This window comes from Fistularia commersonii, chromosome 30 (genome assembly GCF_037954325.1).
Source record: "Fistularia commersonii isolate RoL2024-O1a breed Wild chromosome 30, RoL_Fcom_v1.0, whole genome shotgun sequence".
Classification (NCBI taxonomy): domain Eukaryota; kingdom Metazoa; phylum Chordata; class Actinopteri; order Syngnathiformes; family Fistulariidae; genus Fistularia; species Fistularia commersonii.
The window spans coordinates 695,308-720,925 of record NC_141313.1 but is presented as its reverse complement, the minus strand read 5'-3'; the positions used below and the strand labels follow the sequence as shown (position 1 = coordinate 720,925).

The window sequence follows — 25,618 nt, the reverse complement described above, 5'->3', positions numbered from 1 at the left end:
TAAATGATAAAACTACAAGGTGTGTAAAACGAACTCTCCCGTGGGTCGCCTGCGTTAAACATCGAGAGCAAACGGGCGGGCGGGTGCTTCCAGCTATACGGCTTCCACTTCACGTCTGTCACCGTAGCCGCCCGCTCGTGCAGACCCGGTGAATAAATTATTAGACGATCAGGTGACGTCATATAAATGGGCGGACACCAAATCGCTCCGTTGACCAATGGGAGGCCGAGTTGGGGGAAATTGACACCCGGAGGAGGAAACGCTGTACGCCAGCTGTCACGGCGCGCGAAAGATCAAACTTCTATTCGGCGCAGAGGAACAGGCGGGAGGACGAGAGGAGCCCCAGCTAAATGCTATTTAAATGTTTTTTAGAAGTCCGAAACAGCCCCCTCGTCGCTGACATTTCATCCCGGTCGTCTGTTGTCGCCGCTCCGACTCGGTGAGACGGTTTTCTCCGCCGGGTTTCCCTCGCGGAGGAGTTTTCAAAAGTAGTCGGCGGATGGATATGAGCCTGGTCATTTCTCAACTACAGGTGAGGAAATATCCGTTAAAATGCTTTTATTCACCATACAATATGCAAACGAGGGACACGTTTAAAAGTGTCTTGTTAGTTTACCTCGGAGATGTCGATTTTTTTTTTTTTTAATTAAACGCATTTGCGTCGATGTTAGCGTTAGCCCGCTAGCTAACTCGCCGGGTCCCTGGAACGGCCTGGCTAGTTTGACGAATCCGCTCCTCTGCGATATAGATCCATCATCTTGAGAGTCTCAGGCAGTCCCACACCAGACTCGGAATATCATCGACTTGTTGTCGACTATGGCTTAGTTTAGTGTAACTTTCAGCTAACCTGCAGAACGGAGCCCCCATTAGGGCTAACGCTACGGGCTTTATTGTTTGCCTGCACGGCGCCCCTGCAGTCTCCCACATCTCCCTTCAATGAGAAGATCCAGAGCCAGCTTATTTACGTCACTCTCACAAATACAAGAACAAAAAAACGTGGAGTTACTCCTTTGTTGAAAATCACGTCTTCTGAGTTATTTCTAAACATCTGCATCTGCTGTGTTTCTTGGCTGGTTCCTCTTCAGTTACAGCAGGGTTGTTGTTGTGTGTTACCCTCCCCAGGCCGAGGGCCCCCCAGCTGTGGCCCCAGGGAGTGACTCCGACAGCGGGATGGGTTCTCCGGCGGAGGGGATCGTCCTGGACAGTACGGCCATCACCGGCGAGCCCCAAGGTGACGGCACGCCACTGGAGAAGATGGGCGAATGAGGGCTCCCTCTGTTTGTGTTTGTTTTTTGTGGGCCGTGATCCACGGGACTAGACCTCCCCCTCTGATACTCCATCTTCTAGATCGGTTCTTCTTAACCTGGATTCCATCGAACCCCAGGGGTTCGGCGGCGGTTAAAACACACAAGCGACGCGTAAAATTCGTGATGGCGATCACTGAGTGCAGGTGATCACGCTACATTATTTGGCCTATCTGTGCTGCAGGGATTTTGATGCGCGCAATAGTCGACTTGTGACTGTTGTGTGATTTCTTTCTTAATATTTTAAGCCCTTCATACTGAGTACGTCGAGTAAAACCAGAAAGTGGTTGGACAAATATGTACAATATGGATTCCTGTGTATAACAGAACGCGAGGGGAGTCGGCGTCCTAACTGTTTTGTGTGCTTTGCTGGTTTTGTTCTTTGAACACAGTGATGTTGATACACGGTTCATTTTGTGCACTAGTAAAACATATACTTATGTCTCGAATTTGAAAAAATCACATTTTATTTTGCGCATATGAAACTGGTGGCGTTCATTACCTCCAACAAGGCTAAAAACCACTGTTCTAGACATTATCCGGGGAAAGACATTACATTACATTTGGCAGACGCTTTTATCCAAAGCGACTTACAATAGAGGACGTAAGCACTGCAAATAACACTTGCAAATACAAGATGCACAGGAAATATACAGAACAGTAAGCTGGGGTTAGTTTTTTGTTTTTTTTTTAAGACAAAAACGTACACATGCGTACACACACACACACACACTGCATAGCCTAACCTGGTGCCTAATCTGATCTGGGGCAGCTCAAGCATCAGCGCAGTAAATAGTCCTGAAAAGAACGCTGGGTTGCAAAGGCTGCTTGAGATCGTCCCTAAACGCGCTTGTCGTTTCTCAGATTCCGACGAAGATGAGGAAATCACGGCTCACAGGAAGCCTCGTCGTCACGCCATCAGAGACAGTGACAGCGATGACCAGGAGGAGGCTGGCGGAGGCGGCAGCGACGCAGCGGAGGAGGAGGAGGGGGAGAACCCGGGGAGGCCGGAGAAGAAGAAGAAGAAGGCCAAGAGGATAAGCCGGGCCCCCGTCGACAGCGAGGGCAGCGGGGCCGAGCAAGAGGAGGCCGCCGAGGAGGAGGAGGAGAAAGGGAAGGAGCGTAGGAAGAGAGAGAAGAGCCACAGGAACAGGGAGAAAAAGGAGCAGCGAAGCAAAGCAGTGGAGAAGCTGAAGAAAGGGAGGCTCTCTGAGCAGAGTGAGGTGAGCTTGACCTCCTGTGAAGGTCCCTGTTCCCTCTGGCTTTTGAAAAGTATTTAATAAGAGTTGATTTTATGAGATGAGAACAACTTTATTTGTCCTGAAGGAAATTGTTGTGCCAGAGTTTCAAGCAAAAACATAACAATAATAGATAATAGTAGGACGGAGGGATTTATTTTATTTTAGTTTGTTCACTTTTAAAATGTAACATCGAAATAAAACGTATTCAAATATTTTTGCTGCTCTTAATAAAAGACTGCACGCGCCAGTAAAAGGATGATGGCGTGCAGAGAGAGAGGACGCCAGTTTTGGTTTGCTGCAGGTGGATCATTTAAAAGCTGCTTTTTTTCATAAATAGAAGGACTTAAATAGACGTTGAGTATTTTTCTTAAAAGTAACCTTCAACTAAACGTCTTTTTTTCAAAATGCATTAAATGTCATTTTCTGCGGTCGTTCATCGCAACACATTTTGTTTATAGATTCAAAATGTTTATTGTCACATGTACAGTATAGAAACGTGTTTCCCTGTCTGGTGAAATTCCTACAGTGCATTTGGATACATAGCATGAGGCAAAAAAAATATGTCACGTTACATGCCGTGTTAATTTATTTTAAATTTCAAAAGGGTTGTGTGGCTCCCGGCGTCTTCTTTACTGTGGGGAAACTTGTCCGGATGACTCTGAGTGGTAAAGGTTGCCGAACCCAGGCTAGACAGACTGTCCTCCTCACCCCCGTGTAGACGTTCACCAGCACATTTGCTGGTTTGGTACCCGATTGGGAGTCGAGGTGGTTCTCTGATCCGATCTGTGTGTGCGATGTTCTCCTCGGCGCTGAAAAGGCCCATTTTAGGGGAACATTTCAAACCCCTGAGGTCAATCAATCCACTGACCTCCACGGGGAGGAAGGAGGTCTTTGCTCAGTGATTGTGGTTTGTAACCGAAGCTGCTCTGTGCCCAGGACGCCCTCCTCCCCCAGCCTCTGAACGACAGCGGATGTCTGCTTGGAGACCCGGACCTGTTCGACGCCGGTCTCGGGGAAGAGCAGGAGGAGTCCCTGGAGGCCATTCGAGCGTCGGTCAAGGAGAAGATAAAGAAGCGCAAGGTACGAGAAGAACCGGCCGCCGTCGGTTTCGTTGTGCCTCCAAATCTTCATTTGCGTCTTCCATGCTGGTGCAGGGAGCTCTCCACCACGAGGGGGAGGAGGACGACGAAGAGGAACTGGAAAAACCTCAGCGCGTGGTATGTAGCGCCCGACACCAGGAGATGAAAATGGCTTCCTCCCGGCAAAATCCAATTCACGTGTAATTTTTCTGCGTCCCGGTCAGGAGAGGAAAGCTGCTCGCGCCAGTAGAGAGGCCATGAGGCATCTCCACAGCGAGTCCCAGAGGCTGGTCCGAGGTCCGTTTACCCGTCCGCCCCTCCGCGTTAGCCAGCGGCCGCTGTATTTGATGGTTGAAAGACGTCCGTGTGTGTGTCCTCCTGACCGCAGAGTCTTCTCTGGGCCTGCCGTACCACATCCCCGAGCCCAAGACCATCAGCCAGTTCTTCAGGAGGCGAGCCAGGCCCGCGGGGCCGGCCATGGCGCTGCTCAAGTAATTCCGCCCCCTGTCTTTGCCGTCTCCTGGAATCACTTGTCAGCAGAGCGCCGTCCCGTCTCAGTGTGGTGAGGCTCCACGTAGAAGGCTGAACTGTGACCTTCCTGTTTCAGATCTGCTAAGTATTCAGCCGTGATGCTGGAGACGCCCGTCGACCCCGCCGATGCGCCGCAGCAGGAGCCCGCCGGCGTCCAGCCCCTCCTCCAGCCTGCCGCCTCCTCCTCCCCCCAGACGGAGCCTCCTCCTCGGGCCGGAGAGCCGGCTGTGAGCCCGGAGCCCGAGCAGGAGCCGGGCCCCATGCTCTACCTCTCTGAGAGCCTTCAAGGAACACAGCCTGAGGAGCCCGAGTCCACCTCTGGAGAGGAAGCTCTTCCTCCTCCTACGGAAACCATCGCCGAGTCCTGTCAGGCGGGGGCTTCTTCAGAACCTGCCCCCGTCCAGTGGGGGTTTCCAGAACCAGCTTTGGCCGAACCCCTGGCACCTCAGCCCGCCGGGCCCAAGAAGGACAGGCTGGCCAGGCTGAGGGAGCTCGGGCTGGAGCCTCCACCCGTGGCCAAGCTGAGCGCCGGTGACAGAGCTTTTGTAGAACTGGATCCCGCACCGCCGAACCCAGGTGGGTCTGGATCCGGGGAGTCCGACCTCGGGATTGACCCCTTCTGACCCGGCGCTGACCTTCCCAACTCCTCCCGCCTCAGGTGTGGAGGCTCTGAAGCGGCGGTACCTCCGTCACGTCCAAGCGCCCGCTCGGCCCCGAGGCGAGCGCACCCTGCGGCTCGACATCGTACGCAAGGACAGCACGCCGTCTGGCCGGGAGGAGCTGCACGCCGAGTCCATCGCCGTCACCGTCCAGGAGGCCGCGGAGGAGGCCGCTGCCGCCAAGCCAGGTAGGGATGAACCCGCAGCAGCAGCAGAGACTTCCTCTGAGGAGAGGAGGAGCCGGAGGGGCTTCGGCCAGAAGGTCCTCTAATGGTCTTCTGGTTGGGTCGGAGCAGGAGAGAAGCTGCTGACTCTGAAGCAGCGTCTCCAGCTGGCCATGGCCCAGCGCAGGCGGGAGGAGAGGACTCGCAAGGCCGAGCTGCACCGCCTGGACAACGAAGACTGCGGCGAGGAAGAGGAGGAGGAGGAGGAGGACATGACGGACGAGTCTGAGGGAGAGGTGCGTTCGTCTCTTTCCCGGCTTGTTTCCCGCCCGGCCCCTGTTGTTTTCTCACGGACGTGCCTCGGTCCAGGGCGTGGACGAGCTGTTGGGAGGAGACGACGACGGCGAAGAAGAGGACGACGACGGCAGAGTCGATGAGCCCACGCCCACGCCGGACCTGGTCAACGTGGACGGGACCCTCCTGCTGTTCCCCGGCAGCTCCTGCTCTCGCACCGGGTCCGTGGGTCTCCTCCGGAACCGGCGGGGTCTGATGTTCCACCCGGGACTTCCTGTCGTTGCCTGTGTACTTCCTGTGTACGCCTGCCCTTCCAGGCCTCTAAACGTCCTGTTTTCCTCTGCAGAGACGGCGTCCGGAGGCCGGCTCCTTCTGCGCAGGACGGCTGTAAAATGGGTGAGAACGGTTTAAAGTCCGACCCTCCATGGTTTCCTGCAGATATTCCTCACGTCTTTCTTGGTCCTTCAGAGGAGGACGACTCCCTGTCGCTGGCGAAGGACAACAGCCACAACAGCAGCTTTGAGCTGGCGGGCTCCATGATCACCTCCTACCAGCCCGTCAGTCATCAGCGGGCGGGACGGGACATTTCCGTCCCCGTCTTCCGCTCGCCCTCGCCGTGCCTCTTCAGGCCCAGCTTCCTGGGCTCGGCGTCCAAGGTGAGAGGGGGAACTCGCCGCGTCCTGAGGGAACGTCGGCGTCTGAAGGTGGACGTGAAACCGTCTGACGTCCTCTGTGTCCCTCAGAGCTCGGGGAAGCTCTCTGAGCCGTCCCTGTGCCTCCCCGTGGAGGACTCCCAGGACCTGTACGCCCCGCCCTCCCCCGGGGCCGACTCGGGGCCCCTGGGCGGAGCCGCCTCGGGGCCCGGCCTGGGAGGGGACTCTCAAGGCCGCTTCTCCCTGGAGGAGGACGCTCAGTCGCAGTTACTGGACGCCGACGGGTTCCTCAACGTGGGGCCGCGGCCCGGAGCGCCGGCCTCCCACAAGAGGCAGCTGATCCTGGACAGCCTGGACGAGAACGCCATGGACGCCAACATGGGGGAGCTCCTCGGGCTGTGCTCGGGAGCCTTCGGTGCGGAGGAGGACGGCGAGGACGGCGCCACGCAGGAGGAGCTGCTGGGTCTGTGCTCAGGAGCCTTTCCACAGACCCAGACAGAGGAGGAGCCGCAGAAAGAACCTGGAAAGCTGGATGAAGATACGGTGAACACCATGGACCAGCTGCTGGGGCTCTGCTCCGGGAAGTTCCCCAGCCCAGGTACGCAGGGGATTTACTCCCGCGGTGTTTGGAGACCCTCTGTTTGGACGTCTTTGTGACAAACTGGTGTTTGTGTTCAGGTCCCGCTCGCTCGGCCTCAGCGGCACAGGACAGGTAAGCTTCCACCCAGGAGACGTTCATCGCCGTGGCGTTTTCGTCCTCCTGCGGAGCCTTCTCGATGTCCGGCTTCCTCCTGACTTCGTTCTTCGAAGGATCGTTCGGTATCAGGCGCAATATGTTCTAAGATCTGCCTCACATATTTATCTGTCAAGTAAAAAGAAACCAGAAGAGGAGGAAGAAGAAGAAGAAGAAGAGGAGGACTGTGAGTTCCGGCTCCTGTCAGATGTGGTAGGTCTCAGCTGCCTGGTAAAGCAAACGCCTTCCTCATGAGATGACAGAAACCGGTACCTTCACTGCCTCTTCGTTTGTAGGAGGATGATGATGATGATGATGAGGAGTCAGACGGCGATCAGGAGGAAGAAGATGGTGACCAAGAGGCCGTGGATGTAGAAGAGGAGGAGATGAGTGGAGTGTTTGGTCCCAAACCGAAGAAAAAGAAGAAAATGTGAGCGGGGAAACGATCTCGGGTTTACGGGCGGAAGCCGACGCGACGCAGAATGCGTGAACCTCCTCCTCTTCCAGGCGCCTCAAGGACTACGTGGACTCGGAGGCGGAGCTGTCGGGCAGCGACATGGGGAGCGAGGACGAGGACGACGGCGGGGAGAGCGAGTACGAGGAGGAGGAGCTCCTCGAAGACCTCCCCTCCGACGAGGAGCTGCAGGACCAGGTCAATAAGATCCACATGTAAGTCCGAGATGCTCCGAACGCCTTCTCGTCTTCTCCTTTTCCTCTGCGGAGTCTCGGAACCCGGCTGCCGATTCCCCAGGAAGCAGATCCTGGACGAGGACAAGCGGCGGCTGAGGCTGTACCAGGAGCGCTACCTGGCGGACGGAGACCTGCACTCGGACGGGCCGGGGCGAGCGCGACGCTTCCGCTGGAGGAACATCGGCAAGTTGACCTCAGAGGGCGAAGCTCCACACCGCGATCTTCACCGGGTCCTAAATGCGTGTGAATTCCCCGCCGCTCGCAGACGACGGCTTCGACGCGAACCGGACGGAGGCGGACGGCGAGGAGGACGAGGAGGAGGAAGGCCCGGACACGGCGGAGGTCCAGCGGCGGAAGGAGAGGCTGGAGCGGGAGCAGTGGCTCAGGGAACAGGTGGGTCTGCAGACGTCTGCTGGGCGGAGGAGACCAGGCAGGAGCTCACACCGCGTCCACCTTCTCCACAGTCCGAGCAGAAAGCCAAGAAGGGCCAGGACGTGGACGGAGATGACGACCAGATCGGAGAGGAAGACAGCCGCTTCATGAAGCTGGCGAAGAAGCTGACGGCCAAGACTCTGCAGAAGAAAGGTGGGTGTCAGAAGATGAGCGGCTCCTCTCTGGAGGAACCGTTTGAGCACCATGCGTTCATGAAGGAACAGAAGCAAAGGCGGGGCCTTCTTACTGTTCCTCCACATGCAGGAGATGCTTAGTGACTGATTGACCTCATAAGCCACTGCCATTATCAGAAGATACATGAAGAGCTCCATTTTTAAAACCTACGGCGGTCCCTGGTCAGATGTTCTCTTGGGACGAAATGGAAGGACGAAGAGGTCCAAGCCCTTCTGTCCTGCTTACACCTCAGAGGGGTTCCAGTGCTCGCGTACGAACGTCCCAGACCAGAATAAGTATGGAGTTAGAAAGCACTTCAACCATCTGAGAGTCCATGGTTCTCGCTCCATCAATGTTGTGGCAGCTTCCTCCTCCATGGTGTGCACGTCGTCCTCTTCCGTGCTTTGTTTTGGAGTGTGGAGCTGTGAAGGTCCCTGCTGTGGTCCCTCGCTGCAGAGCTAAAAGGTCCCCCTGGAGGAGGCTACTTCCTGGAACCACATTCAAGACGGACACTTCTTGGAACTTCTCCTTCCAGAAGCAGCTGCTGTTTTCATCCTCCACAGCAGAGTCTGCAGCACCTCCAGACAACCGCAGAATAACGTTTCTTCTTCCTCTTCTCTTTCAAAGCGGAGCTCCCAGCAGTGAGAGAGCCGGTGAAGACCTCGTCCACCCTCAACCCCTTCCAGAGACCTTCTCAGCCTCCGCAGGTACCTCCGCCCCGACAAGTGTAGAGAAACATCTCCCAGGAGATCCTGGCTGGAGCCGCTAGTCTGCTCTGCCAGATGTTCGAGTCACCTGGTACTGTGGTCTTTTGAGGACCAGACTACGTGACCCACAGAAGAAAGGAGGTCCTGAGATGTTTCGCCAGCTCTGTGAAGAAGGTCAATCCAAGGTTTCTGTCATCTTTTCCAGGTGAAGAGGGGTTCGCTCCTCAGTCAGCCTCACTCCGTCCTCCAGAAGCTGGCGTCCATATCTGACGGGAATCCTCTGGCGCCGCGGAACAGCCGTGGATTCCTCTTCCAGACCCTGTCCCCTGAGAAGAAGACCTCCTCCACAGACGCTCCTCAGAAAACTGTGAGTGATAAACTGACGGCTTCTCCGCTGGGTGGAGATGTTTGGGACCTGCACAGAAGTTCTCTGTGTGGAGTCTCCATGTTCTCCTGTCTGGGTTCTCCGTATGTTCTCTCCCCGTTCTTCTGCCTGGGTGTTCTCCAAGTTCTCTATCAGCAGGTCCCCAAACCCCCCAAAAAAGTAATAATATCACAACAATAGCACTTTCAACTTGCAAAATACATAGTTTATTGCCTGTTTATATATTGTATAGTTATTTTATTGCCTATCTGTATATTTTATATATATTGTCTATTTTGTACAGTTTTATATTTGTCTTGTCCAGGACTACAGAAGGAGATTAGCTATGAGCTACAATCTGGTACAAACATCTCTGCCTCTGTGCTTAATGTATGTTTACACTGTCCTAATAAACTTCTAAACAAACAAACAAACAAACAAACTACGGCCCGCCTCCACATGTTGCCCGGCCCCTGAACAATACCAGAGATGCATTATGATTATTTATTTTTTAAATTCTGGCCACGTAATCGTGACTTGTACATTCATAGAACACAACACTCTATTCCACCCTTCTGCAGTCTGTACCTTATCTGAAACCCCTCCCTCAAGAAAAAATAATCCTGGACACACCCCTGTCAAATACCACGGAATAATGGCGAAAAGATTAGTTAAGAGGAACATAGATTCAGAATGCAGGGGATTTAACCTGGTCGGTGTATTTAACCTGGTAGATGTTGGTATCAGTAGGGTTTCATAGCCTGCTTGCTTTCTGGTTTTCAGTGACTTTGATGACAGCTGCGAACACTTTTGTCTACAAGAAAGTTAATGTAATGTTAATGAAAAGGGTTATTTGGTTATTATTTATTTCATTAATAATGATATTTATTTTGTGATTTATTTATTTATTTATTTATTTTGTTTGTTTGTCCTGTCACTTTTTGGTTATGTGTGGTTTCTGGAAAACAATAAATGTTTCCGTTTAGGCACGTCTGCGATCGTCACACTTTTTGTTACAAACTGGCCCGGCCCCCTGTCAGAGAAGGGAAACATTATTTGTCCCTCACAGGAAAAGGTTTGGGGAACCCTGCTCTAAATTATCTGCAATGGAGAAGGAAGCGGCGCGCACAACATCCAGTTGTCTTCTATATTTTCACCACTAGGGGGCGCCAAATCACACAGATAATCCGTGACCCGGTGATGTCAGTGTTACATAAGTCAGTGGGAGGAGGGGTGTGTGTTTAACAGTGTGTGTGTTCCCCACAGACGAAGAAGAGGGGACCCCCCGAGGCCGAGAAGCCGGCAGCCAAGAGGGTCTGCAGGGGGGGCGTCCCCGCCGGACAGACCAGAGGCCCCCAGAGGAGTATCTTCACCTTCCTGGACCACTGAGGTCGGTGAGGGCCGACGAGCGTGTGACTCAGAGGGACGTTTTAATTGGCCGAGGGGACGGGAAGGACAAACATGCTCCCGTCTGTTCGCGTCCGTTTAATCTACTCAGAACATGACCAGCAAAGGAATTGTGGGATTTGTATTTTCCTCAGCCTTCTTCTTCTTCTGTCGGAACGTTTGCGCTTGGTTTCCGGCAGAGACGAGCTCCTCGTTCACCTTCACCAGACACCAAGTCCAAGCTGACGCTGTAAATAACATTTTGGGTTTCCATTTGTTTGCTTGTTTTTAAATAAATGTGATGACATTGTAAATAAAAGGATATTTTCAGAAGGTGGTCCGTGTGTGTGTGTGTGTGTGTGTGTGTGTGTGTGTGTGTGTGTGTGTGTGTGTGTGTGTGTGTGTGTGTGTGTGTGTGTGTGTGTGTGTGTGTGTGTGTGTGTGTGTGTGTCTTGAGTGAGTGTGTGTGTGTGTGTGTATAAGTGTCTTGAGTGAGTGTGTGTGTGAGAGTGTGTATAAGTGTCTTGAGTGAGTGTGTGTGTGAGAGTGTGTATAAGTGTCTTGAGTGAGTGTGTGTGTGAGAGTGTGTATAAGTGTCTTGAGTGAGTGTGTGTGAGAGAGAGAGTGTACAAGTGTCTTGAGTGAGTGTGTCTGCGCGTGTGAGAGGGTGTATAAGTGTTGTGAGTGAGTGAGTGTGTGTGTGTGAGAAGGGGTCTTGAGTGAGAAGAAGAGTGAGAAGGGGTCTTGAGTGTGTATATGAGAGTGTGTGTGACACTAAAGAACCTATGAAAATACAAGATTCAGACTTCCATCGGAGTGCAATAATTCAACCTATTTGACATTAACTGTATATATTATATTTCTAACAACCATCGAACAAGCTTGTTGATGTAATATTTATACACAAAGTACTTCATTGATCCGTGTATTTCAGTTTATCAATGTGATCACTGATCGGTCACCTGACGCTGCGTATCTGTTTGCGTCATCGTAAACAAGTTTCGCGCATGCGTTCTGAGCCCCCACCGGTTTGAGCCGCTGACGAGTCGCGGCACAGTTCAATTTGCGCATGCGCAAAGGTTAAACTTCCGGGATCCTGCGATCCACCGCTCGGACCACTAGATGGCGCTGTTGCCCAGAACAACCGACAGAGCGCATCGGCTCAAGTTATTACCTCAATAAACAATCAATAATATCTCCAAAAGAATACGATTTACTCTGTAATGCGATCCTGCGATCCCAAGACACGCTTCACAACTGCTTATTGGCGCGACAGCAGAGCGTTTTATGCCAATTCTGAACAGTATTTTTTGGGAAGCGTTGATGCTACAAAGGACAAATGTTTAAATAAAGTCCATAAATCCATTAGAAATCTTTTGATAGGTTTAACTGTTCCTATGGCTCAAAGGGTTTTGGTCTGCTCTCTATATTGATTTAGAGTGTAATAAAATATGGATGATGAGTAATAAATTCTGTCCAAACAACAACATCAAGGAAATGTCTTATAAAATCACATAAAATATATTCAGCAAAAAAGCATTAAAAAGATTTAGAATTGACACTGATGAGTCTTGTGATTTCTGTGGAATAAATGAAGAATCTATCTTATTTTTATTTTCTTATTGCTGCCATTCTCAAATATCCTGGTTAATTGTCCGAGCCTTTATCGAGAGAAGAATTGGATTGTCGCTGCAGGATAAGGAGATTTTTCTTTTCGATTAAGACGGCATCAAGGAAAAGAACCTCACTTTTTTTGTACAACTTGTTCTCGTTTTGGGAAAATTTCAAATTCACAAAAGAAAATGGACTAACAGCAAACCAAATGTCACAGTCTCCAGGAAATGTATCAATACGGCACCGTTACAAATGGACTTCAAAACCCGAAAGCAGTAAAAACAAACTTTATTTGGGAAAAATCAGTTTAATACTTGTGTGTGTTTTAGTCAAACTCTTTAAATGGCTTTTTGTTGGTTGTATATATAAATATTTTTTGTGTTACCCCTGGCTAAACAGATTTGTTGCGTGTATATTTGTTACTTAAAAAAAAAAAGCAATCCACAATAATTTTAATCATGTCTTAATAAAAGATGAGCAGCTTTATTTTGCACAAATGACTTATTTTACTTTTCCCTTCAGATTTCTTTCCCTCTCGTTCTGTTTACGTCTTTTTGAATCGCGCTGTTGAGATCTTTCGAGAAGGTTAAACATGTTAGCGACTGTAGTTTCCGTTCCACGTGGGATGTTTGGGAATATTTTTCATCATCTCTTTTGTCTTGGAGGAGAGATGGATCGTGGAGCAGAAGCTCGACATCTCGTCGTCCGCAGAAGACGATGGAACGATGAGCTGTCGGTTGCGGTTGGTTTTCCCGCCGCAGCGCCACCCGGAGGCCTGGAGGTCCGGAGGACCCGAGCAGGGCTTCTTGGAGAAGGAGGTCCTGGAAGCGCTGCTGCCGTTGGGTCTGCAGTAACCTGCCTCTACGGGCACCGAACACGTTTGGAGATCTGGATTTTGCAGAGTTGAGGGGTCAGAGTGAATCCTCTTCTCCGTCCCCAGAGATGAACCTCCTCGTTACTGTTTTCCTTCGAGCTTCATTGCAGCTCCAGAGCTAATGACTTGATAAGTAGCTAATAATAGAGGGTCTTCTAACAAGCCCCCTTTTCATCTCTCCATCTCATTAGGAGCCGCGGTGATTAGGAGGAGGTCCTGGGGTGCCGAGGAGATCCTGTTCCACATCATTAGGAGCCGGCGCCGGGAGGGCCTGGAACCCCCCGACGCTGGGACCCCCGCTTACCGCCCGGACCTGCGGGCGCGGCAGCCTCGGTCTCCGGCGGAAGATCTGCTCGGGCCTCCGTGGACCTTCTCCCTCCACCTGTTGGAGGTTCCCGAACGTCTCAGGAGGCCTCGGCCTCCGTGTCGCCAGGCCCGTGGACTAAGACGGAACTTAGACCCCCTCCGCTCGGCTCCGGAAAGAACCGGCGTTGGAGCTTCTACATATCTAGAGGTCACAGATCTGTTTTTCTTCAGCTGAGCGCGGGGCAGAGGGCGGAATGATGCCCCGCCCCCTCGCCGTCGCGCCCCCAGGGGTGCGTTGTCTCGGCGCCGTTCCCCGATGAGTGTGTTCCTCATGCCTGGAACGGCGGAGGGTGATCTCAGCGTTGCCGCATTTGGCCGCTCGCTGGCTGCGAGCTCAGGGTTCCGACCGGCGCTCATCTCTCTGACAGCGCCGCCCCCGCCGGCGCCGCCCGCTCTGCGCCGCTGTCATGGCGCCGGAGCGGACGGCGAGCTGAGGGAAGTGGGTCACGGCGCTGCGGGGCGGCCGGCCGTCCACGCGGTGGTCCGAGGCGCTAGGTGAGGCACGCTCCTTCATCAAACATACATATTTGTGTGTGTGTGTGTGTGTGTTACAGTAATCCTCCTGGCCCAGGAGGCCTCCCCGATGACCCCCCCGCCAGAACCAGCTCTCCTTCCATCAGTGTCCTCTGCAGTCCTCTTTTCTAACTTGTTTTTTTTCTAGAGAGAGAGGGAGGGATGGAGGGATGGAGGGAGTGATGATTGTGCGTGTGACGAGGCCTTGGGCGGACGGCGGTGTTTGATGTATTTTTTATGTGCTTAGGCTACTGGTGAACGACGGGGAGGAGGGGGAGCAAGAAGAGGAGGAGGAGGAGGAGGAGGAGGAGAGGGGGACGCCTGGAGCTGATGCAGTTGAATGGGGATGTTGTTGAAGGAGAAACGGGGGAGGGGGTGGAAATGTGTGTGTGTGTGTATGTGTGTGTGTGTGTGTGTGTGTGCATGGAAAAGAAGGGAGCGACGAGTTTTTCTCCCGCCAGCGACGACATGTCAGGGGGATGAGAGCTGAGAGGGGGGGGGAAGAGACAGTGAACACTTGTTAAATCCTTCTGATGTAGACACACACACACACACACACACAGACACACACACATACACACACACATACACACATATGCAGCCTCAGATCTGAAGCTGACAGCCACTGAGGCACTTAGAAACCAGTTTGGGGGTAAACCGTCCCTGATCCGTGGTCGTACCTGGCGCCGGTGTGTTGTGTGTGACGTCTAACACCAGGAGTCACTGCTGGTCCTCAAAATAACATCCAAACGAGAAGGAACGTCCACAGAGGAGGACTTCCCGCATTCCCTCCTATCCGTTATTTTTGTTGGATTATGTAACGTCCAGGAGGGAGGGCGAGTCCGGGCTGACGACCTTGGGAGGGGTTAGAGGTCGCCTAGAGGCTTGAACCGTCTGGGGTTCCAGAGTTGACCCCCATGTGAAGGTGGAGCTTTAACCACAACAGTGAAGGCAGACCTCCTCCTGTGTCTTCCTGAAGCTCGAGAAAGTTCCTGCTCGGTCCATTCCCGCTCCGACATCTCCGCTACAGGCTTACGAGCCTCGGTACACTGCAGTACTGCGGCCTGTACTGCAGTTTTTACTGCAGGACTGTCATTTGTACTGCAGTATGTACTCATTTCTGCACTGTAGGACCGTCGTCTGTACTGCCATCTACTGCAGGACTGCAGTTTTTACTGCTGTCTGTACTGTAGGACTGGACTGCAGTATCTGCCGGAGTACTGGAGTCTGTACTGCTGTTTGCACTGCAGTACTGCGGCCTGTACTCCGATCTGTGCTGCAGGAATGTAGTTTCCCATTATGGTCTGTACTTCAAACCATGCTACTGCAGGACTGTCATCGATGCTGCAGCGAGATGGTCTGTACTGCTGTTTGGACCGCAGGACTATCGTCTGTACTGGAAGACTGTCGTCTGTACTCCTATTGCAGGACGGTATTCTGCCCTGCAGTACTGTGGTTTGTACTGCTGTCTGTACTACAGTACTGCTGTCTGTACTGCGGTACTGCTGCCTGTACTGTGCTACTGGTGTCTGTACTACAGTACTGCTGTCTGTACTGCGGTACTGCTGTCTGTACTGCGGTACTGCTGCCTGTACTGTGCTACTGGTGTCTGTACTACAGTACTGCTGTCTGTACTGCGGTACTGCTGTCTGTACTGTGGTGCTGCTGTCTGTACTACAGTACTGCTGTCTGTACTGCGGTACTGCTGTCTGTACTGTGGTACTGCTGTCTGTACTACAATACTGCTGTCTGTACTGCAGTCTTTATTCCTATTTGTACTGCAGTCTTTATGACGGACTGTGGTCTGTACTGAAGCGAGTACTCCTGTCTGTACTCCGTCTCACCACTGCCTTTTGGGAAAAGAGTACAAGTTTGGTTCCTTGCAGTTGCCCTTTTTTACCCCGGAAGGGACCTCCTGCCCCCCCCCACCCCCATGTAAATGATTACTGTTTTCTAGAAGTTCCATTATGGAACCCCTGTCCTATGGTGTGTGTGTGAGGTGTGGGGTGGTGGGTGGGTTGCGTGGAACCCCCCCCACCCTCCACCCCACGCAGCTCCCTCACCTCGCCCTTCATTGTCCCCGGGTTTCCTGCTCAGGAAGCGCCAGTAGTCACAACTTCTGCGCTTGTTTTATTTTTTTATTAAATTCCCGGAACCAACGAGGGAGGGGGAGGAGGGGGGGGGCAGGAGGGGCAGGAGGGGCGGGAGACGAGCACGGGAGCGGCGGAGGAGGGAAAACACGTCCAGCCTCTCCAGCGATCAGCGAACCAGCGGGAAGGTAAGAGCGACCCGCGGCCACGGGGGGTGGAAGGGGGGGGCGTGGGGTGGGCGTGGGGGGTTACGTGGGGGTGGGGGGGGCGTCTTCCAAGTGTTTTGTGCAAAGGACGGCCGCGGCTCGTCTGCGCCGAGGAGGGACCGGACGGACGGCTGTGCGATGGGGTGAGCCTGACATCACCGGACGTCAAAACCCGCGCCCCCTCCCCTCCCCCTCCCCCTCCCACTCCTTTACATTTTTTACATTTTAAACGCCGTCGTTTTGCTGGCGGCGTGCGTGTGCGCGTGCATGTCCAGCGTCCAGGCCGCCGTCGATGCATCGCGTGGCCGCGGCGCGCCGCCGCCTCGCCGCGCTCCGCCGCCGGCCGTCGGAAGCCGTCCGACCCCCGCGGTAACGTTTTCTCGTCTCTCCTTCTCTCTATTTTTGTTTTTTGTTTTTTTTTTTCCCTCCGCGACGTGGCACCGGGAGGAAAATAACACGCGCGTCCATGTCGCCGTGGACGCGCCGCGTTTATTCCCACGTATATGTGTTTTATTCTAGCCGCGGGACCCGGATGTCGGAGCGGGTTGTTGTCTGCGCGCTCCCGACAGAGGGGACAGACGCCGTCCTTCAGCGCCGCGGGGACGCGCGGAACGGGGGCGCGCAGGGGGGGGGTGATGATGATTGACAGCCGCCCGGAGTCAGGATTAGACTAATCTCCATTCTGAGGATGTTTGATGCTGATGGGAGCGGAGTGTGTGTGTGTGTGTGGGGGGGGGGGGGGGGGGTCACGGGAGAACTGTTCCGACCCTACGGTGGGTTCTTGCGTGGGGGGGAGGGCGCACTTCCGGTTTGTTGTGAGTCTCCGGAAGTCAGCTCAGGAAATCGCTCTCCAGGATCCAGAGTTTTGACAGGTCCAGCAGGACCTCCAGGAGCCCAGAGCCTAAGAACCTCCAGAACCCTCAGAACCCTCAGAACCTCCAGAAGCTCTAACCTCCGTCCAGCCAGAACCCTCCTCCAGCTGGTGGAGCTTCTGGAGGATCTCCAGGGGATTTCTGAGATATTCCTGGAGTATTTCTGACTTATTTCTGACTTATTTCTGAAGTATATTTGAAGTATCTCTGAGGTCCAGGACAGTCTCAGAAAATTAGAATATTGTGATAAAGATATAAAGGACTTGTTACTTTGACACTTTATAGTTTTATTTGTATTTCTTAACCTCCCCCCTTCTTTTTATACTGTTTATACAATTTCCTACTATTATTTATTATTGTTATGGTTTACTTGAAACTCTTTCCTTCAGGATAAATAAAGTTCTTATTCTCATTCTTATTCTTATCTTCTGTAATGCAATTAAAAAAACAAAAAAAATGCTTTTTTATTCTATTATTTTGAGATAGGATTTTTGAGTTTTCTTAAGATGTAAGCCATAATCGACGATATTTAAATAATAAAAGGCTTGCAATATTTCAGTTGATTTGTAATGAATCCAGAATGTATGACATTTTTGTTTTTGTAATTGAATTACAGAAGATTAAGAACTTTATCACAATATTCTAATTGTCTGAGACAGTCCTGCATTTCTGGAGTCCTTCTGAAGTATTTTCACGAGTATCCCTGAAGTACCTCTGGAGTATGTATGAGGTATTTCTGGAGTACTTCTGGAGTATATTGGTGAAGGTTTCTGTACTATTTCTGTACTCCTTTTGAAGGATTCCCATGAGTGTTCTTGAAGTGCTTCAGAAGTCCATCAGGAGTATTTCTGATCTATTTGTGGAGTATATTTGAAGTATTTCTGGAGTACTGCTGAGGTATTTTTATGAGTACTCCTGAAGTATTCCTGGCCTTTTTCTGGAGTATGTTTGACGTATCTGTCACGTATTTCTCGAGTACTTCTGAAGAATTGCTGGAGTACTTGTGAAGTATTTTGATGAGTATTCCTGAAGTACTTCTGAGGTATTTCTGGAGTATTCGATCCTGTGCCCCCCCCCCCCAGGGTTCTGCTCTCTCTTTGTGTACTCTTGCTGCAGAAGTACTGCTAACGCGGCGTCTCCTCCCGTTGCAGCGAGGCTCAGTCCAGGTCAGTGATGCTCCAACATCAGGACCAGGTGGTGAACTCGGCGTTCGGGGGCGACGGCTCGCCGGCCGCCGCCTCCCTGCAGAACAAGAAGATCAACAAGGACAGCAACTTCAACTTCCTGTCGGGCAAAGACGACGGCGGCGGCGTGACCGGGGGCAGGGATGAAAACCGCAACCAGGCGCGCCCGCGCAACCTGGGGCCGATGGGCCGCGACCCCTCGGGCCCCTCGCCGGCCAACCACGGCAACCTGGTGTCGTCGCGGCCGCGGATGCCCTGCTGGAGCTCCCTGGAGCCGCTGCCCGAGGTGGAGTGCGGCGACGACGGCTTCGGACGGGTGCCGCCCGACGGGGCGGAGGAGCGCAGGACGGGCGAGGAGGAGGGCCGGGCCGCCGGCAGGAGCCTGAGCGAGGAGAAGCTGCGGGAGAAGAGGAGGAGCGGCTCGGGGGGGTTCAGGGGCCGAGAGGAGCCCGACGAAGACGACGACGAGTGGGGCGACAGCGACTCGGACGGCGAGCTGAGCGCCCGCTCCGGCGGCAGCGTCTCCTCTCTCAACATGGACAATATGGAGGAGGAGTCGCCGCTCCGCGACCGCGTCGGCGTCGGGGAGCCCAGGTTCAGCTTCCAGAACCACGAGCCGCCGCGGAACCCCGGCAGGGAGCCGGCCGCCAGGCAGCGCCGCCTCGGACGCCGCTCCCTGACCGGGAGCCACCTGGGCAACGTCCGGGAGGAGGGCGGCGAGGAGCGGGGAGACCAGTCTTCCGACTCGGACGGCGAGGAGCCCGAGTTGATGGACGGCGTGTGGACGCTGCGCGACCGCGAGCGCTTCAAGGCCCAGGAGATGGAGAAGCACCAGGTGCAGCTGACCATGTACCGGCGCCTGGCGCTGATCCGCTGGGTGCGCACGCTGCAGGCCCGCGTGCTGGAGCAGCAGAACCGCCTGCAGTCCAGCTTCGACGTCATCCTCACGCAGAGGAAGGAGCTGCTGCGCATGGGGGCCGCCGCCGCCGCCCAGTCGTAGAAACCCCCGGCAAGCAGACGCCCCCCGGTCAGAAGCCGTTCCCTTTCCGACGTGTCGTGCGTGTCGGTGTTCGTCAAAGTAATCGAGTATTTGTACCCCAGACCAGAGTGTATAAAAATAAAGCCCGTCCCGTCTGAATGAGCCTCTTGTTTCCAGTTTGTCTGCAGACCCGGATCCGATCGCTTCTCCTCGGACCCGGGACGGGACCCCGCCCCCCCCGCCCCGGGGCCCGGGGCCTCCTCCCGGTCCGGGCCGGGCCCGGGTTCTATCAAAGAACCCTCAGAACCGCCTTCCAGCCCGCCGGCTGGCGACCTTTCGGGAGACAGTCGGCGCTTTGTCGCGCAAACGGGGTTGGGCGGGGTCACCTCGTCACACGGGGCTGGGGAGTGTGTGTGTGTGTGTGTGTGTTTGTGCACAGAGGGGGGGGGTCTACTCTGCTCACACACACGGACTCGGTGGCACCCTATTATCTCCGGGGCCTGGCGGTGGCCCCCGGGGCGGCGCCGCGAGGGCCCCGCTGAACAGACGCCGTCCGGTTCCAGGCGTGAAGAGCCAAACCCCGGGGCGGGTCCCCCCATAATCCCCGGCTGCGCCCCCTCTTCCCCCTCACCCCCCCCCCCCCCCCCCCCCCCCCCCCCCCCCCCCCCCCCCGCTTTATCACATTTCCATATAGATCCCCGGCTGGAGGCGGGATAACATGTTTGCTCCGGAGCGCTGACGCCTCCACCTTGAAAAGCAGATCCGGCGTCTGGAAAGAACAACAACACTGCGAGGGGGTTTATTTATAAATCGGCCGAGGCGGAGGCGGTGGGACTCCACGGCGCCGAGCAGAGCTCGTATTCCTCCGCCGGGCGCCGTCGGCCCGCAGCCGAGCGGCCGCTGTCACGAACCGAGGTCTTCGGAGATGAAGGTCCGGCGGAGGGACCATTGGGGTCGTGTAGCGGTCGGAAATCCGTCATGATGAGGTCGTGAAGGTGTCGTGAAGGTGTAGTGAAGCGGTCGTGAAGCGGCTCCCCGCGGCCGAATCCCATGATGTCACCGTGATTCGGCGAACAGACGTTCCCTGTTCCTTCGATAGGATGTTTTTTCGGGCAGAAAACGTGTTGGGCCGAAGCAGCCGGGTGTGTTGCATCACTAAGACGGGGGGGAACCTGAGGAGGATCCTGGAGAAGCGCTCACATGGCTCTGTGGTGTTACGCAACCGTGTCCCTCGAGGTCAAAGGTCAAAGGCTCCTGAGTTCCCTGTGGAGACCCCCAGGGGCTTCGCAGTCAGAAAGAGGTTCCGAAGTCGGAGTACGAACTCTTTCATCTGCTCAAAACTTAAATTCACGAACCGAATCTCCAGCCCCTGAATGCGGAAGATCCCATGAGGTGATAATGTCATCATTTTATTTGCATTTTTTTTTGATTAAAATATCACACACACAAACACAGACACCTGCAGCCTCTATTACTTGTATTTTTATTACAAATTACAACTATTACTATTACGATCATTATTATTATTTTTATTATTTTAGAATGAATTCGGTCATGCTCCGTGAATCCTCACGCACGGTTAGTACCGTGTTTGGCCGCTAGGGGGCGCCATCCCTTCGCGCCCGGCGGGGCCGGTCCGGGGGTGCAGTTCTGAGTCTTGGCCACTAGGGGGCAGCACTGTGCACATGCAGCAGGCACCTGTTCTGCAGGAACAACATCAGACATAATAATAAGAATAACTATTATTATCATCATAATTGTTACTATCACTTGAGTCATAAGAAAATTATCTTAATTATATTATATTATAATCATAACAATAATAACAATAAAAAGGCCAGCAACTGATATCGAATTTTATTTAGATTTGTAATGTGAAGAATGCTTAATAGGATATTTTTTTATGATTGTATAAAAACTATAATAATATAGCAATGATAATAGTCAAATTTTTATTACAGTTATATAATGTTAATAATAATAATGATATCATAATAGTTAGAGTTTCTACTATATTACAAAAATAATAACAATTTCATAATAGAAATAATAGAAATAATCATATGTAGAAATAATGATAATAATTATGATCATTATTATTATATAACAATTGTAATTATATAGCAATTATAAGAACATCATTATTATTACTGCTATTTAAACTTAATAATAATGATTCTGACAAAAAGAACTACTACTATATTTCGATAATAACGATGACATGCTAATAGAAATAATAAAAAGGATCATTATACAGCAATAATAGAAATTATTATTAGATCGCAATAATGATTATACTCATAATAATAATTAGGAATTCATTTGAATTATTGAATTAGCAATTATAATCATACAGCAATGATAAACATAATCATTATAGTTGTTATTAATAATAACAATGATAATAATCATTATATTAATAAAAGTTAATACTATAATGCAAATTGTGCTGATAGAAATAATAAAAATCATCATAATACAGCAATACTAGAAATTATTATTATAAAGCAATAATGATAATGTTTTATCGTTAATCTTTCAACCTAAATGAAGCTTTTTCAGTGCAGAGATGAGGAGGAACATTTGACTCGCGATGTGGAACCTTCCCCTCAGCAGAACCCGGGTCCAGGGCCGAGGTTCCCCCGACCCCCCTTTCCTCCCTGACTCCCTCTCTCCCCCCCCCCCTCCTCCCCCTCTCCCCCCCGGCCCGGGTTCGGGGGTGTCAGGCCCGGGTTGTGGACGCCCCCCCACGTGGAGAGAACCTTTGGAGTTCCACTTTCAGCCGAGACTTCGGCTTGTGCGATGAGCTTTTTGAAGGCAGGAGAACATTTATACCCCCCCAGCCGCCACCCTCCTCCCCCCCGCCACCCCCCGCCACCCCCCGCTCCCCTCTCCGCCTGATGTAGTGTGACAGTGTGCTCGCCCGCAGCACTCTGCTGGCGTGGAAACAATCAGCTCTGACAGGGGGGGAGGAGGAAGGGGGAAGCAGGGGTGGAAGGGGAAGCAGAGGGAGGGGGAGGGGGGGGCAGCTGAACGCCTCTATATGATGAAGTGGATAGAAAGATCTGTCACACACACCAGGCACAGAGATGGATACACACAGATAGATAGATAGATAGATAGATAGATAGATAGATAGATAGATAGATAGATAGATAGATAGATAGATAGATAGATAGATAGATCAGCTATCAATCGATCAAAAGATAGATAGACAGAAAGATAAGATAAGATAAGATAAGATAAGATAAGATAAGATAAGATAAGGTAAGAACAACTTAATTAATCCCGAAGGAAATTGTTGTGCCAGAGTTACAGAAAAGATAACAGTAATAAATAATAAAAAGAAAAAGGGCAGAATTAGAAATAACAATAAACTATAAACTATAAAGTGTCTCAGTGAAACTATAAAGTGTCTTCGTAAACAAGTGATAAAACTATAAGTGTCTTAGTAACAAGTGAGGTAAGGAGTGCACAATAGTATGATAAAAGGAAAAATTGTAGTGTAGCTGTTATGAAATGAAATATTGCACAGTTCTGAATATTGCACAGATAGATAGATAGATAGATAGATAGATAGATAGATAGATAGATAGATAGATAGATAGATAGATAGATAGATAGATAGATAGATAGATCAGCTATCGATCGATCAATAGATAGATAGATAGATAGATAGATAGATAGAAAACAAAGGAGACGTACAGGGTGTGTATAAGAGTGTGTATAAGAGTCTGTGTGTGTATGTTAGTGTGTTAGCATGTGTGAATATGTGTGTGAGAGACAGTTATGAGAGTGTGTGTCGGAGTGTGTAAATGTGTGTATGAGAGAGACTTATGAGAGTCTATTTAAAATTGTGTGAGTGTACTGGAGTATATAAGTGTATGAGACTGTGTGTGTGAGTGTGTGTGAATGTATGTAAGTGTATGAGAGTGTGTGTGTGAATGTGTGTGAATGTATGTAAGTGTGAATGTATGTAAGTGTATGAGACTGTGTGTGTGTGTGTGTGAACGTGTGTGAATGTATGAGAGTGTGTGTGTGTGAATGTGTGTGAATGTATGTAAGTGTATGAGAGTGTGTGTGTGTGAATGTGTGTGAATGTATGAGAGTGTGTGTGTGTGTGAATGTGTGTGAATGTATGTAAGTGTATGAGAGTGTGTGTGTGAATGTGTGTGAATGTATGTAAGTGTATGAGAGTGTGTGTGTGAATGTGTGAATGTATGAGAGTGTGTGTTTGAATGTGTGTGAATGTACAAGAGTGTGTGTGTGATGACCTTTTGACCCAGGGTTGGAGCCTGTGTGTGTGATCAGCCCTCCCGTTACCGTGGCGACCCCGGTGTCAATCACCCACTTGACCCTGGCGTATAATTCAGTTAAAACAGCTCGGCACGTTCACAGGAGGCCTGCCGCTCTGATTCCAGGACTCAGCGGGTGTGTGTGTGTGTGTGTGTGAGCGCGCATGTGTGTGTGTGTGTGTCGGGGGTGGGGGTTATGGTTCAGCTGCCTCGCCTGCTTTAACCAGCTAATAAATATGAAAACAGCAGGTTAAACTTTTTTATTGGTCCCGAGCCTGAAAGGATTATCACCGTCAATGGAGTGCGGTGAAAACCCCCCCGGACCTCATGAAGGCCCGCGCCATCCCATAATCCCCGGCGCCACAAAAGGCCCAGAAAAGGCCCTTTTTCACGCATAAGGGGTTTTTCTCAAGGGCGCATTGAGGGGCGGGTCGGGGGGACGGGGGGGGGGGCGGGGGGGGGACGCCGGCGGATTATCCGGTGAAAGCGCGGCTGGGAGCGGCAGGTGTGTGTGTGGAGCATGGGGGGCCACGAGGAGGCGGGGGGGGGGGCTGGTGACCGGTGTGTGTGTGTGTGTGTGTGTGTGTGTGTGTGTGTGCTGTGCAGCTGCCAGCAGGAATGTTTGCACACTGTCACTTCTATTTAACTTGCTCTTTTCCCTTCGCGGGGCTAAACGCCGACAACCGCGCGCACAAAGGCGCCACGCAGCGGAGGTCATCGCCACCGCCGCGCCGTGAAATCGGGGATTCAGGATGGCGAGGAGCCCCAAACACACACACACACACACACACACACACACACACACACCGGGAGGCTCCGCCCACGCAGGTGATCGGACCCCGTGTTTTTTCCTCCTTATCTCCTCCCTCAGAAGATTCCCGCGCCTCGACCCCGACGTGACACCCAACCTGGGCGTCTAATCTCCGCCGTCCAAACTCCGTCCTACCCTGAGGTGTGACCCCGGGCGGCGTGCGCCCCCAAACCTAATCCCCCCCCACAAACGCCACCGCACCCCCTTATTCCGCTGGGGTTTGGCGTTCTCTGCCGTGCAGCGCCGCTTTCACGCCGCCTTCCAGCTCAAAGGGATTAATGTCGCCGCCATTATGTCTAATGGGAATGAATAATGGAGGCCTGTTTACCCCCCCACCGGTAAACACACACACACACACACACACACAGACGCACACACACACACACACACACACACACAGATGCACGCGCATGGCAGACGCCTTCCAATTCTCCAGGCCAACAAGCTTCTGCTAATTTCATGTCATCTCAGGAACTTTCAGGGAGGTGAGGAGGTGCTGGAGATGTTGGAGGTCCAGTTGGAGGTCCGGGTGAAGGTCTGGGTGAAGGTCTGGGTGAAGGTCTGGGTGAAGGTCTGGGTGGAGGTCTGGGTGAAGGTCTGGGTGGAGGTCTGGGTGAAGCTTTGGGTGGAGGTCTGGGTGGAGGTCTGTGTAGAGGTCTGGGTGAAGGTCTGGGTGGAGGTCTGGGTGAAGCTTTGGGTGGAGGTCTGGGTGGAGGTCTGTGTAGAGGTCTGGGTGGGGGTTCCAGGTTAGCTTTCTCTATCTCCTCCAGTTGAAACTTGAGACCAGTGGGTATCAGACACATGGAGACCCCAGAACATCACCGGTGGGGTGACTCTGGACTCTCCTCCAGAAGGTCAGTGGTGAGATCACAACCCTCGTCCATCCTGGAGAACGACTCATCCATCCATCCGTCCATCCTCTGCCTTATCTAGAGGCTCCTGAGACTTCCTCTCCATGGGAATCCTTGGTGTTCCCGGTTCAGACATGGACCTTCTGGCGTGTCCCAGGATCTCCTTCACGATGCCGGTGAGGCTTCCTGGCCAGACCAGCTCCTCTGGATGCAGAGGAGCAGCAGTTCCAGCCCAGTCGCCCCCAGGAGGAACCTCATTCTGATCTTCTGGTCTTCACCCACCTGTGCCACCGGCTCAACAACCCCGAGCCTCTCCTCTCTCCGGCTTCCCTCCTCCGGAAAGAGGACATCCTCCGACAGAAGAGCGGAGGTCGTGACTCCGCCGACGCCAGAAATGAAACGCGAGGCGGCGATAAACTGGTAGATAATCATCTTTTCATTAAAACTTTCATCCCCGGCGACTTGAATATTCAAGAGCCCAATTACAGGCGGCGTATCTCCGTCTCTCACAGCCCGGCCTCCTTAACCAGAGCAGGCAGCGCCAGGGAGGAG

General features: G+C 52.4%; 2 protein-coding genes across 4 annotated transcripts; both read left to right on the top strand.

The window, feature by feature from the left end:
* The first annotated feature begins 241 nt into the window (after positions 1-241).
* clspn (claspin) lies at positions 242-11,900 on the top strand. The gene is made up of 24 exons (XM_086178482.1): positions 242-532; positions 1,123-1,231; positions 2,169-2,527; positions 3,482-3,625; positions 3,700-3,762; positions 3,849-3,921; positions 4,013-4,115; positions 4,232-4,731; positions 4,814-5,002; positions 5,111-5,274; positions 5,348-5,493; positions 5,619-5,668; positions 5,741-5,928; positions 6,016-6,523; positions 6,604-6,637; positions 6,796-6,871; positions 6,955-7,088; positions 7,166-7,327; positions 7,410-7,531; positions 7,614-7,741; positions 7,813-7,933; positions 8,582-8,661; positions 8,867-9,028; positions 10,292-11,900. The coding sequence occupies exons 1-24, from the start codon at positions 500-502 to the stop codon at positions 10,412-10,414; spliced, it is 3,771 nt and encodes a 1,256-aa protein (XP_086034608.1). The 5' UTR covers positions 242-499; the 3' UTR covers positions 10,415-11,900.
* Positions 11,901-15,960: 4,060 nt separating this feature from the next.
* c19h1orf216 (chromosome 19 C1orf216 homolog) lies at positions 15,961-19,268 on the top strand. 3 transcript variants are annotated; one of them, XM_086178481.1, is made up of 2 exons: positions 15,961-16,056; positions 18,098-19,268. In XM_086178481.1, the coding sequence occupies exon 2, from the start codon at positions 18,120-18,122 to the stop codon at positions 19,128-19,130; it is 1,011 nt and encodes a 336-aa protein (XP_086034607.1). In that variant the 5' UTR covers positions 15,961-16,056; positions 18,098-18,119; the 3' UTR covers positions 19,131-19,268. The 3 variants fall into 3 exon arrangements, with proteins under 3 accessions (XP_086034607.1, XP_086034606.1, XP_086034605.1); XM_086178480.1 differs by lacking the exon at positions 15,961-16,056 and adding an exon at positions 16,137-16,217; XM_086178479.1 differs by lacking the exon at positions 15,961-16,056 and adding an exon at positions 16,301-16,443.
* Positions 19,269-25,618: the final 6,350 nt, after the last annotated feature.

Bases quoted from the DNA above. Each gene is read 5' to 3' on its own strand.
- clspn (XM_086178482.1), top strand. From the start codon at position 500: ATGGATATGAGCCTGGTCATTTCTCAACTACAG. The intron at 4,732-4,813 runs GTGGGTCTGGAT...CTCCCGCCTCAG, and splicing joins TCCCGCACCGCCGAACCCAG to GTGTGGAGGCTCTGAAGCGG. The intron at 9,029-10,291 runs GTGAGTGATAAA...TGTTCCCCACAG, and splicing joins CAGACGCTCCTCAGAAAACT to ACGAAGAAGAGGGGACCCCC.
- c19h1orf216 (XM_086178479.1), top strand. From the start codon at position 16,367: ATGCATCGCGTGGCCGCGGCGCGCCGCCGCCTCGCCGCGCTCCGCCGC. The intron at 16,444-18,097 runs GTAACGTTTTCT...CTCCCGTTGCAG, and splicing joins GAAGCCGTCCGACCCCCGCG to CGAGGCTCAGTCCAGGTCAG.